General features: G+C 40.2%; 1 protein-coding gene and 1 long non-coding RNA gene across 3 annotated transcripts in view; one reads left to right on the plus strand and one right to left on the minus strand.

Moving 5' to 3' along the window:
• LOC143360820 (uncharacterized) overlaps positions 1–14,465 on the plus strand; it is a 283,741-nt gene that overhangs the window by 74,042 nt on the left and 195,234 nt on the right. The gene's annotated exons all lie outside the window — the stretch shown is intronic.
• The window catches only part of LOC143360806 (regulator of G-protein signaling 11), a 188,860-nt gene that overhangs the window by 70,474 nt on the left and 103,921 nt on the right, over positions 1–14,465 (minus strand). For both annotated transcript variants that reach the window (XM_076799940.1, XM_076799939.1), the window contains exons 9-10: positions 5,661–5,836; positions 5,493–5,566 (exon numbers count right to left, since the gene is read on the minus strand). In XM_076799940.1, the coding sequence (XP_076656055.1) occupies positions 5,493–5,566; positions 5,661–5,836 (250 nt within the window). The remainder of the gene's footprint in view (positions 1–5,492; positions 5,567–5,660; positions 5,837–14,465) is intronic.

A 14,465-nucleotide genomic window follows, 5' to 3' on the forward strand; every position in this document is an offset into this window, starting at 1 on the left:
ACGTGAATAGGGAAACAGAGGGCTTTCACTTGTCACACCACGCGGTGGTGAAAGAGTCGAGCGAAACAACAAAGGTACGCGTAGTATTCGACGCGTCCGCAAGGACGTCTACAGGAGTTTCGTTAAACAACACATTATTAAATGGGCCTATATTGCAAGATACTCTATACAAATTGTTACTGAGGTTTCGCTCACATTCGTATGTTTTGACCGCAGACATAGAAAAGATATATAGGAAAATAAAAGTACATTCTGAAGACAGAATTTATCAACGATTATTGTGGCGCGAATCCCGAGATCAGCCGGTCAAAACCTATCAATTAAACACAGTTACATATGCGACAGCATCAGCCCCATTCTTAGCTGTACGCTACTTACAACAGCTAGCCGATGATGAACAAGATAAATATCCCGTAGCAACAGCAATATTTAAGAGAGATTTTTATATGGACGATCTACTCACTGGAGCTCCCACTCGCTAGCTCACATTAAGGGGGCCGGCAGGCATTTGGCCTTGACTGGCACGCTATGTTACGCTGTGCCTTTTTCTAGTCATTTTACGTCTTAAATAAGTAAGTAATCAATTAAAAATGCATACCACAGTGTTTGTATATGTCTTTGCTACGTCTGTCCAGAGCCTTTTTTCGATACGAACACTAAATCTCTCGAAATTAAGAGAATCTCTCTACAATATACGTATATGAACTTGCAAGGGTCAAAATCTTGACAGATTGACGCTTCAATATTGCAATGAGCAGTTTAAAAGTGGTCACTTGTGTTTCCTAAAAGTCCAATCTACGTCTGTACAGAGCCCAAATTGCGAATTTCTACCTCATCGTGGAGTAATTTGTAATATTCGGCAGAAAACTCGCTTTCTGAAGCAAGTATGACGTCACAAGATGGCTGCCGCAAAGAGATTCTCGTAATTTCGAGAGATTTAGTGTTCGTATCGAAAAAAAGGCTCTGTACAGACGTAGCAAAGACATGTACAAACACGGTGGTATGCATTATTAATTGATTACTTACTTATTTAAGACGTAAAATGTCTAGAGAAAAAGGCACAGCGTAACATAGCGTGACAGTCAAGGCCAAATGCCTGCCGACCCCCTTAAGGATACGAGACGAGGCCATAATATTAGCAAGGTTAGGCGGATTTAACTTAAGGCAGTGGACTTCGAATGATACAGCACTACTGGAGGGTCTAGAATTAGATCACCATGAACGAACTCTTTCCTTGCATATGGAAGAGACGAGGAAGGCTTTGGGTATTGGTTGGAACCCAAGAAGCGATAAAATTCTTTACACAATCAGGGTTACAGAAACCAATTCTAGATTCAGTAAACGTATCATATTATCACATATAGCGCAATTATTTGATCCACTGGGATTATTAGGACCAGTCATACTCCGCGCAAAATTAATCATGCAACAGCTATGGAAGGCCAACATAAGTTGGGATGGATCTATACCATCCTCAATTCTAACAAGTTGGTTAGAACTTAGAAGAGAGCTACCACTTCTGAACAGTTTTTCAATACTTAGAAAAACTATTATTGATAACCCAGTAGTAATTCAATTACATGGATTCGCTGATGCTATCGAATATCAGCTTATGGTGCGTGCATTTACGTACGATTGTTGGATAAACAAGATAGTTGCAGGGTTAGTTTATTAGGTGCAAAATCGCGAGTCGCACCAGTAAAAACAATTTCATTACCTCGCTTGGAGTTATGTGCGGCTAAGCTATTAGCCAATTTGCTTAACGAAACTATTAACACGTTAAATCATATTCGAATCGACAAAGTCATATTGTGGTCAGACTCGACCATTACTTTACACTGGATTAAGACACCACCGCACCAATTAAACACATTTGTAGCGAATCGTGTTAGTGAGATACAACAACAAACAGATGGTCAAGACTGGAAACATATATCAAGCTCGGAAAACTCGGCTGATTTCATATCCAGGAGATTATCTCCCACACAGATTCTCGACAATCAACTTTGGTTAAGAGGTCCGCAGTGGCTCTCTCAAACCGAGGAAGGGTGGCCTTCTATAGAGCTACCGATCATAGATACACCAGAGAGACGCGAAATTAAGGTATTATTGGCAAGCATCGACACATCATTCGTAGATAAATTTTTATCAATAGACAAGTTCAATAGAATATTAGCGTACGTATTACGTTTTTACTTCAATTGTAGTAGCAAAATCAAAATTACTTGTGAATTAACCACCACCGAAATTGCGGGGACACACATATACAGGGTGAGTCACCTAACGTTTGCATTGTACCATTCAACTTTGTCCTTACCATATTTTACGTATCTTTAGAAACAACAAAGATATTTGAGGTGCAAACGTTAGGTGACACCCTGTATATTTTAAGATTAGTTGAGGCGCATACCTTTGCGCAAGAATTAAAGGATATAAGGCATGGTAAAGTAGTTAGCAAAGGGAGCAAATTGCTGAACCTGGCGCCATTTATTGACGAAGACGGCTTAATTAGAGTGGGTGGCCGATTGAAACACGCACTCCTTAGATATTCAAAAAAATACCCAATGTATTATGACACGACGTTACGTGGATGTGGATAAAGAGCATAAACCGCGCACAGGCATACGTGCCCATTACTGTCCTGCATCTTAGGATCGTTGAAGATCTGTTGAAAAAGTTTGGTGCAAAATTGACCTTGACCGACTTTTTCAAGGTCAAATTTTTATGATTCATCGTGTTCTACTCATCCAGAAGAACAGTCTTCTCAAAGGAACCGTCGGAAAACATGAACTGTTCGCTTAGAACACGATTTCAAAGTTTCATAAACTATTTTACTCCATACGTCTACAGGGTGTCCCAAGATGGTATAAACGTGGTATGAGTATTTCTACGTAAGATAATATATGTAGAACAAATTTTTGTTCATTTGTCTCTTCATTTCCTAGAAATTTAGTTTGAAAAGTCGGTGAACATGCGTGCTATTGAATAGGAATTGTCTGATGTGTCTGTTCTACTTCTATTTCTTAAGAACGCTAGGCACGCGAAGTTGACGGAAAAAAAAATTGTTTTATGTATATATTCGGCTTATTTTCTCACGTTGAAACATCCCACCACGTTGATACCATGTTGGGACACCCTGTAGATATAAATGCAATAAAATAGTTTACAAAACTTTAAAGTCGTTTTTTAAGAGTACGGTTGGCTTGTGACGCATGATTCCTGTAAGACTTTTGTTCCTCGCGATGAGTAAGTACTATACAACACAATATAAAAATTTGAACTTGAGAAAAGCGTTAAGGACAATTGTGCGGCCCAGTTTTTTTAGCAAATCTCCACCGATCCAGAGATAGGATAGAATCCTAGAATAATTTTTCTACACCCTGTACATCGACGCATTTACAATTCCTTTCTATATTACAACATTAAATTGACTTCTCGAGGATTTTTAATTGTTACATAATATCACATTGTTGCTGCAAACTATGCATTTTGAAACAACTTATGTTTTCCAAAAAGTGGGGGTAGTTACGCAATTCTACTTCGAAATTTCTGTTTGACACGATGAATTCAAAGGGAGTGGAATTCAATATCCATTGGATATTGTAAATATGATGCATATGCCCAGAGCGAATATGATGAAACCGACAATGGTATTACTTGACTACGTATCTTTATGAAAAATACAGTGATTTCTCTTTATATGTCGCCAAGGCCTGGATGATAAACGTCGCGGAATTATCCCCACTACCGCGGGGTATACCCCGTGAGGTGCCAACAAGCTCGAGAGGCCTCGGACGCCGAGAAATGTAAATATAACACGGGTCGGGTATATTGGTGTGAGACTAAAAGACTACTACTAATCCAATAACAAAACTTCTTTATTCTTCATTACTTTTTTATGGGACTTTTACCAACATATTCAAGGCAATTAGCTAATGAAAATGTTTCGGCTTGAACGATTGTTCGAGTGCCTGAGGCCGGGACCACTCAGAATTGAGCGCTGAGAAAAGTGGTGGAGAGTGGAAGTAATATACGGGAAATTCGAATGTTGTTTAAACACACTTTAATTATTCGAGACACGACTAGGTCACACCGCTGGCACAACAAAGAAATGTAAAGTAAATCGAGATACAAAATATATAGAGATATAAAGCGACGATGCCGCGAGAAAATGAATAATCGAGAATAGGTGACGAAGTCACGAGAACGTATTCTGTGCGATTCTTTTATTCTATTTCGTTTGTGATTCCGACCAATTCAAATTTTTTTCAAAAATTTTTTACACCTCGTCTAATAAACTAATCCTTCTAACTTCTCAATAACATTCAAGTCATTTGATCTAATTTTAAAAAAGTTATGTTGTTTCAAATAGTGTGGACTCAGTTTTGCTCCTTACTGTATATTATATTTGGTATCATTTTCATTACAAAAATGCCACGAATATGTTGGTGCAAGTCTCATAAAAAAAATTTATAAAAAAGAAGTTAAATTTTTTATTTAAAAGCCTGCGCTCACGCAACCTTTAAACTGTACCGGCGGCCGCGACTCTCCACGTCATTTTTTCCCATACGCTGTCCTTCTCTGCGTTCGAAACTTTCATCGCTTGTTACACAAGTAAATATCATCGGAATTATATCATATTTGGTTTCATTTTAATCAGAAAAATTCCACGAATATGTTGGTAAAATTTTCATAAAAAAATAACGAAAAATAAAGAAGATTTGTAATTGGATTAGTAGTGGTCTTCTGGTCTCACACCGATATAGCCGACAATGTTGTGGCCGCGACGATTCTCGAGATTCGGCCACTCACCGCGGTGGTGTTAGGTTTTCCACTGACTTGAAAACGTGAGGTTGGCACTGACACACAACAAGATTTCACTGTATAGGTCGGATATTTTTACACTCCTCGGCGACCGATGCCTCGGCGGCAAGCATTGCTGTCCTTTTCTATGTTCGGCGCGGATCAAAGAATAGTATCTCCTGGACTGTATACGACGCTGGCAAGATCCGTGTTGTTGACATATATCGAGAATTCACTGTACGAATATTACAAATCAATTGTAAGAAGCAGAAAGTGAATAAATTTGTATTTCTTTTTCTAATAATTTTAATAAATCGAAGAGAATGCAGAGGTTTATTAAAAATTTTATAATCTTTTTGTAAATTGGTGTTTCATTTAATTATTGTTAACACAAATGTATAAAATCCGCAATTTCTATTTAGTAGGGGGAAGATTGATATTTAAAATTTGTCGATATACTCTCTGAGACGAAGGTAAATGACAATCACAAATTACTAGTTTTAATAATCTCTCAGTAAATAATAAAATCTAATAAACAAAATCTAAAGAATAAAATGTATTGCAATGTATATTGAGTATTACCTTTCTCTTCTTTTAAATATTTAACAATATAACATTTAAATGTAAATGTTTAAATATTATTGTACATAAAGAAAAAGTAAAATATCATGAGATTTGAAAGTGTTTACCTGTAGGATCAGACATTAACTCTTCCATTGATAGAGCCCAACGCTTAACACGTTTCTCTGTTGGACTGTCCACTCTGCATGCACAGAATATAATGAATTAACAACAAATAATACACATTTTAAATATGATCTATTATAATACAGTAAACTTATTTTTAAAATACTAACAGAGAGCTGTTTAGTTGCCAGAATGTTTGATCTTCCGTGATCCAAGGGTTGGATGGTTGTGGTTGTACAAACATTGGATCGTATTCCACATACGTTTCGAAATATGACTTGAAATTTTCAATTGCTGTCGAAACCTTTATCCTTGTGCGTGTTAAGCTGTTCTCCAAAAAGGCCACCTATTTTTAAGTAAGCAGAGGACACTGTCATTATATCTATTACACTGTCCAACAAAATAAAACTTTTTGCGTGTTCTGTAATACCTGTTGGGTGATTCTTATAGACTTTGTCATTCTAAAACCAAAGCCGAAAGCAGAATTTCTCTATCACGCAACGTTTTCGAAAAACATTGGTTTTTGTAAAAATGCACCATTTAGATAAAAAATTACATGTTACGCAAAAACTAAACATGCAAGGAAGTCCAGGTCTGAGTCAAAAGATAGAGGGGACTCTCCTCTACATATCAATATATCCAATTATATTTTTGTACACTTCGTAATAGTTATAGATGGTTGTAAAAGTTTGAAAAAGAGCCGACGCGGGTACTTTATACGCTCTATTTTTGTATTTATATGAAAAATCCTTTATTTAGCAGGAATTTACTATACAGGACAATATTCTACAGACATTTCTGGTAAAGAAACCATTTACGAAAGATATTTGGTTTCCTTAGTATATGATCAGGTTAAGAAAATATTCATTGACACCTTGTGCGCGACGCGTTCGCGCCACACGGTCATTACAGCCTTTTCTCGACTCGCCAGGGCCATCGCTATGCGTAGCCGACATTGGTACCAGTCAAATATGTCTTTGCTTACTATGCTTAATTACATACCTTGTTTATTTGTCTTTTTGGATGCCAATCGTTACACAAAATGATAAAAATACGAGATATATTCACATTTCATTGTGTAACTGCTTAATAAAGAAAATTAAATAAAAAAACTTACCTATTTCTGATGTAAACAAATTTAAAACTGTTTACGCCTTGCTTGACGCTTGTACATGGTATCCGGATTTTCAATAATAAGTGTCCAACAGTAATCAGCAAGCATCGCATATAAGTCTTTCCCTTGGTAACGTTTTTCCATTGTTGAAATTCCATTGTAGAGGAGAGTCCCCTCTATCTTTTGTCTCAAACCTGGACTTTCTTGCATGTTTAGTTTTTGCGTAATACGTCATTTTTTATCAAAATCGTGCATTTTTACAAAAACCAATGTTTTTTCGAAAACGTTGTGTGATAGAGAAGTTCTGCTTTTGGATTTGGTTTTAAAATGACAAAGTCTATGAGAATCACCCAACATGTGTGCCAGATAAAATTTGGTGTTGGACAGTGTTATTACCATAATATTATTTCACTATCACTATCATTATATGATTTACATTACTCCACTAATGTAATGAAGATAATTTCTTCTCAAACTTAATAATGAATTTATCTCGTTTGCGGAACAATGGATTTTATAAAACAGTGTTTTGAATTGATTACGTTTTAACGAAAATGCTTATTTTTATGAATAATCCAGGGTAATTCACCTAAATTTCTAAATATACATAGTATAATATACTTATATATACTTTATATATTATAATAAATATATTATACAATACCTACAGAAATATGGTTAACATTGTAAATAGTTAGGACTCTCTAGATTATACAGGTCAAGTTTCAAGTGAATCGAAATATGTATGCTATATTTATGAATTATTTCTTACAAACGTAAACTTTTACGTAATGAATGCTAGACTATGACGAAATCTGTAGGAACTATAAAAAAGAAGTACCGTTCTAGCCATCCAAAAAAACTAACGGAAAGAGAAGAAAGAACTTTGATCGGTGAAATAAAAAAAATCCAAAGATGTTTGCTACACAACTTGCAAAGATAGTTAGTGATTACTTGAAGAAAGATGTAAATCCAGAATTATGTAGATGAGTGCTACGTGAAAATGATTATCATGCAAGGGTTCTCAGAAAGAAGCCGTAAATTAGTGATATTAATAAAAAAAAGAGATTAAAATTCGCCAAGGAATTTATTACTAACGATAATGCATTCTGGAATAAAATAATCTTTTCAGATGTTTCTGTATTGTACTACGGTATAACATGGGGGTGGTTCAATTATGATCTGGGCGTGCATGGCAGCAGACGATACCGGGAATTTGGTCTTCATAGAAAGAATAATGGATAAATACAAATATCTGAACATTTTACAAGAAAATTTAAAAGAATGTGCAAGAAAATTAGGTATATACGAACACTTTTACTTGCATGATCCTAAACACACTGTAGGAATCTTTATGGAATGGATCTTATACAATACCCCCCACATGTTGGTGACACCACCATAATGCACCAATATTAACCCAATTGTACATCTCTGGACAATAATAGGAAAAGAAATAAAAAAATTTATACATCATCCAAGGCAAGCTTAAAAGAAAAAATACTAGAAGTGTGGAATTCTATATCTCCAAATGTTACAGAAAAGTTAGTAAACAGTGTGCATACTCTCTTACAACATGTTACTCGTGCCAAAGATGAACCTACTAAATGTTGATGCTTCAAAAGTTATTTGTTCAAATCCTTTTGTTGCTTCAGCAAAGTTTATGTTTGTAAGAAATAATTTATAAATATTGCATACATATTTCGATTCACTTGAAAGTTGACCTGTATAATCCAGAGAGTCCTAACTATTTACAATGTTAACCATATTTCTGTAAGTATTGTATAATATATTTACTATAATAAATAAAGTATTTCATGGTAAGTGTTCAAATTCTTTCATGAGTCACTGTATAAATTACTTAATTACGAAACTAAGTAAGTAATTGTAAACTATTTGAAATATGGAAAAAATAATTGAGACGAAAATTGTATGGTTTCAATAGTAGCATATAATTTAATCATTAGTTTCTTCCTAAATTGTAATCTTGCGATTGAACAAAGGATTGAATCCTAAGTAAAAAACTATTAGAGTACTTGGCATAAAAAACTAACAATTACTGAAATATTATCAAATAAATGTTAAAGCAAGTAATGCTCAAAGTGTCCTCTATTTCGATTAATACTTTTGCGTAATCGATCAATAAGTGCAAGTGATAGATATTTGCATATGGAAGTGTTTCCCGACTTATTTCGCGATTAACTTCCATTTTCAATTGTCCCCGAGCAAAGTAATTATACGGTGTTTGAAGTAAAAAGCTAATAGTTATTGCGATATTTTTTAATGAATAACAATAAACTTTCGTGAATGTAAAATGTATGGAACGAATGATGACACTGTCCTGATTGTTTACATTGCATCATTCGTGGCGTATCTTACTTTTTGTGACGGTTGTTCGAAATTCAATTTGAAATTATTGCAACAACTGGTCTGCTGTAACTCAAGAATTTGTACCACTTGTACGTATCGATTAATTGCGCAAATGTATTTCTGACGATTACGTCATAGTCGCGAGAATTTCCTCTGTGACCGCCGCGGTCTGCGCACCGTCCCACTCCCGCTCGTCACCAATGGCATCTACTTGATCGGTAAATTACCGATCAACAGAGTTAGTATCAGAATCGAGCTGACACTGGTTGCGTGCCACTAACACAGTCGAAGCGAGACGCCGTTATACCCCTTCACTTACGCTGGTGTAGACACTCACGCAGCGAACGCATAAGCCCCGCCATCTCAGCCAACCCCGCTGATGACCACAACCTACTGGACCGCCAGCCACGCACCGAGAAGAAGACTGTGTTTGAAGTTTTTCATACTCTTTCTATATCCCATTTCCTTTGTTTTGTATTTCCGCTCCGGGCGGGTCTGGTCAGTCCTCGTTTACATCTGGCGACCAGACCCCCGCGGGCCTATAACTGTTGCTGTTTTATGTTTCCCAGGTCTCGCTTGGAGTTGTTCAAGAGCTCTACGGTCCTTTCCGTAGCGAACCTTTCCGCTTTCTCCGTTTTTTAACGACATTCTTCCGCAATTGCCCTTTTCTGCATGTGCTTACATTCCTCTGCTTACTTTCCTCTGCTTACTTTCCTCTCCTACTAGATTTCTCCTACTCTCCTATCATCTTGGCTTTTTCCTGGAGTCTTTTCCAGAGAGTCTTGTCCTAGCAGTCTTTCCGAGAGGATCACACACACAGAGAGAGGGGGGGGGGGCGAGAGGGGAGAGTGGGGGAGAGAGAGAGTCGTCTACGAGACAACAAGTCTCTTGCACACACGAACACGCTAAAATACATTTGTGTTGAGGAAACTAACTACGGAGTCCATACATTCATTTGTACCCACTTTTCTCCACAAGAGGACCCGACGTGGAGGACGGAGGTACAACTTGAACCTCCCGAAGAAGCAGCTGTATTGCCAGCAGGAGTCCCGCCCGGAGTCACCACAGCCTCCCTCAACTGAACCAGCGCCACAGTCACTTCCCCCGCCCGCTCCCTGGAAGCTCATCCCCCTTTCGCTCCCTTCTCAGGGCTCTACAAACGTTAGTCGAATCTCCGAATGCGACCCCAAATTTGCGTACGTACAAAATTGCGACGTTTTGTTTCCTCGTCCTCCAGTAAAGACTATTAACTAGGATAAGCTATATATATATATTGTTATCTTCGCACCTGAAATTTCTCATTTATCTTATATTTTATAAGAATCATCCCCTCTAATTTTTAGGGTATATAAACCCGTTCATTTTCATCCTCTTCGCTCAGAAATTGTGCAGCAACGTGTAGAGTCACGTCGAGTCGCATTCGTAAGAGTCAGTTCCAGTGAGATCGGGCTAAAATTCGATAGACCTTCATAGTCCGGTAATAGTTCTATTTCGGTATTCAGTAACTGCTCTTACGTCCTGCATTGCCAGTGCATCAACACCGAGCATGTCCGATTCGTCGCAGACGGTCCGCGTATTTCCGGCCGTGTGGCAATCGAGGATGCCACAGCTGCGCGAAGCATGCTCTTTCGTCCCAAAACATATTGCGCAAAGAGCCCTTTTCCGATTTTTGTCCGTCCTTCGACTAATCACGAAGAATGCTAATCCTTGAGTTGCCGCACGCGAGGCGCTTGAGGATTCGAGCTGATGGCATTGGAAAAGTGGCCATAAGTCAATCCGTGCGACCCTCACTCCGTGTACCGTCCGCGAGGTACTTGAGGGTACCGGATTCGGACAAAGCGGGCCTTATGGCCCACTACACGCGGCGGCCAAGGGGTCGTAAATCCTCTTCCGCACGACGCGAGGTACGCTCGGATTGCGCTACAACCCCAAGAACCGTGTCTCTGGCTTTCGTCAAACGGACGAAAGCCAGAGACAGCAAACGTACGTTTTCCCAGCCCCTTGGTCTTCGTCACCGGACCTCGGGCAAGGGGCAATAAATTAGCTGCTAACCACTTGGCTAGCACGGCGTACATGGGCCACTTAGGCCTTCGTCGCGCTGCTCCGGGGTCCCATAAATCGCGCATTTTGGGAACTCTCCCTTATTGACTTGAGGTGGGAACTTCCTCCTTCACCGGTGAGGGCTGTTTCAGAAGATCCTCCGCCCTCAAGTCAAATCAACGAATGGGGATGATTCTTCCCCCGAAAACGGGCCCATGGCCAAAAACTCGCGTCACCACCGAGGTGACGAGTAAGCGGGCCTCGGAGCAGAGAATCAGAATCAATCCAACTGGCAACCAGTAAACCTAAAAATTCCGACGAAACGTACACGCGTTGTGCAAAGGCCTCGCTAGTTAAATACGAAATCGCGCTGAGCTCATACCGCGCTAAGTTTACACCGCTCCAGTTCACTGTTCCGTGAAACAAAGACTCATCCAATGTTAATTCGGCAGATGAGATTCGACGAGTTGTAAATAGTGTAAATAAATAGTCTGTTGCGCAAAGAAACGACTGCAACGTTCATTTACAATCACGAAATTATCCAGAGCACCTTAGGTAAAAATAGATAATTTTATTATAGCGCCGGTCGGGGGAAGGCGTTTCGCTGGAACCGTTGTACAGCATACAGTAAGTATTCGTTTTATTTTTGCGTGGTGGGCGGGTATTTGTCAGTAACATGTTGTTTTGTGATCTTGAGGAATGTCAGAGGTTAAGCGTTCGGTATCAAGCCCACGGAAGCCTGACTGGTAGCTGCCATCGGTACGGTCCGGTCTCTTTTAGAGAAGGAGTTGTGACGTGACAAAACTTGTCTACGTCCCGTCGAAGCGGTAAAGAGAGGCTGGGCCGCACTCTGGCAGTCGTGAGCGTAGCCGGGTTCCAGGGGGCCCAGATCCTTTTTCCCACCAAAGAAGTGCGAAAATTCTCAAGAAGTCGCATTCAGAGGACGGGCTCTGAAGAGAATCCCGCACAGAGGCATCGAGGGGAGGACAGAGCCCGGGTTCGCTAACCTGGAGCGCCGATGAGGGTCTTGGGACCGGAGAGCACTCCACGGGAAGCAGCCGATCACCAAGGACAGCCGTCGAAGAATTAGCGATTCGCCGGAACCCAGGGGCACCGTAATGCAGGATCCGTCCCTGTCGCGTAAATGTTGACGATAGGCCAGAGCGTCGTGCCGGGAGAAAAAGATGAGGAAAGTGGGGGGCCCCTCACCTCTGCGTTCCCGAGCCTCCGCAAATTAAGTCACTGTGTCGTTCGCCGTTGTTGGGAATAACCTTGTCAATCATTGCCTAATACAATAAGTTTTTTCGCGTTGCAGACAAGAAGGACGTTTCTACCTGTTGCCTTTGATAAGCCCCCGTCAGGATTCCTTAACATTTTGATAAGTTCGTGTTGGCTCGGGTAGCGTCTTGGTGGATCAGAATTCGCGTCGCGGAACGATGGGATGTCTAGCATGCCGGCAATCGCAAAACGATTACGTTCGTGAAGGGCGCGAGACCGTTGGTTGACGAGTGAGCGAGTTGAGTGAACGTGGATCCCGTCGGACAGCGGGAGGCCGTGTGGCCGTCAAGAGGCAATTGTATGTCGCCGGGGTTGTAATGCAGAGTCGCGGATTGGCGGGGGACTTATACCGCCGGCGATTTGGTGTAAAAATATCGCCAGTTTCGAGACGTTCCACGGTGGGACGACATGACGTGCGCGTATCGCCATTTTCCGACTTGTTGAAACGACACTGGTCGAGAGAGAAAGTAGAAGCGCGTATTTCATAAGAATTCTGTAGTTATATTGCGCGTAGCACGCCGAATGAGGACGTAGAGCACCGCGTCCGTTGCTGTTTTCAACGCGAAAATTAGAGAGTGTAGGGGAGAAAAGCGCGCGTAACCGAACACCTGCCGCTACAAAATTCTAAACGCGCCGGCTTACGTTTGACCACTGCCGATACCCACCGGCAGCCGCATTGTTACCATCCATTGAATAAACATTGTTAAAGCCGATCTCTCACGTACTAATTTCTTGTGAGAAAACTTCCCGCAGCGGGGAATGCCCCGTACTTATAGAATATCGCGCGGTCCTCGCAGACTCGGAGTTGCCGTTCGTGGTTCGCGATTCGGAGAAAATCGTTTTCGTGACACCCCCGCGTGTCTGGTTTTCGCGTATCTTTCGCGAAAACCAAGTCTGCGTGCAGCCGTTTGTTCCGGGTGGAACGCTGTAAATACCCGGTGTCGCCCAGGTTTCCGTTCTTTCGACGGGAACGAAAAACTGAGTGACGTGACGTGACAACAGTTAATCGCGACACCAACATTTGTAACACACATTCAAATTGGAATATATTTGTGTTGTTTGGTATATCGTGCAATCTATAAAACCCTTAATTCTTGCCGAATATCCTAAACTAGCAATTGAATCATTTAATCAATTCGATTAAATTAATTAAATTAATTAAATCGATTAAAAATCATTTCGCTCGGATTGTATCATTTAAATTATACGGGGCCTATTAACTATCCTAACGACTCCCTAATTTCGCATCAGGTTCGTCCGCGACATACCATAGTCCAACAAAGATTACTCCAACCTAGTGGCTCCTCAGTTTCGCATTGGATTCGTCCACGAAAATTATACCATCCTAGCGGCTCCCCAGTTTCGCATTGGGTTCGTTCGCATCCTACAGCTCCCTGATTTCGCATCAGGTTCGTCTGCGAGTTATCCAACCTCCCAGCGGCTCCCCAATTTCTCATAGGGTTCGTACGCGCTGTTATACAATCTCCTGGCAGCTCCTCGGTTTCGCACCGAGTTCGTCTGCGTTTGATTCCATTCCTAGAGGTTCCCTGATTTCGCATCAGGCTCATCCTCGACGTATATTATTCTAGCGGCTCCCCAATTTCGCATGGGGTTCGTCCACGTACCTAATTAACAAATCAAACCATATTCCTGGGGTAATAACGCCGGCCTCTCGCGTTGCTCGCAGCCCTGACTCGTAACACTTTTATATCTCGATAGAAGAGCAAAACAGAAAGAATTGATTATTACATTGCACAATACTCTTAAAACCATACATACAACTATCGCTTCAACCATTTTTCCATATTCCATATATGTAGTTTTCAAATAATTTAGGTGGCAAAATTCGCTGAATCACTCTGTGTAGGAAATTATTTATACAGGGTGGGGCAATAACTTTGTCCACCTTGAATATTTCCGTTACTTGTAATAATGTGGAGAAATAATAGATACAAAAGTTGCATTGTATAGAGGGAGAAATATTGTGATGTAAACACTTTATATCCGCGAAGGTATTTCGGAGATTTCAAAGTTATCTTGATTTCTTAAAATTGAAAGATCTACCTTTCGTGTCATGGGTTGATAGAGTATCAAATTCTGCGTAAAAATATATTGACCCTCATATGTCCTAAACCTAATGGTTGACGAGATATTATCCAAATAATTTTCAACA

Source organism: Halictus rubicundus, chromosome 14, assembly GCF_050948215.1.
Source record: "Halictus rubicundus isolate RS-2024b chromosome 14, iyHalRubi1_principal, whole genome shotgun sequence".
In the NCBI taxonomy this organism is placed as follows: Eukaryota; Metazoa; Arthropoda; class Insecta; order Hymenoptera; family Halictidae; genus Halictus; species Halictus rubicundus.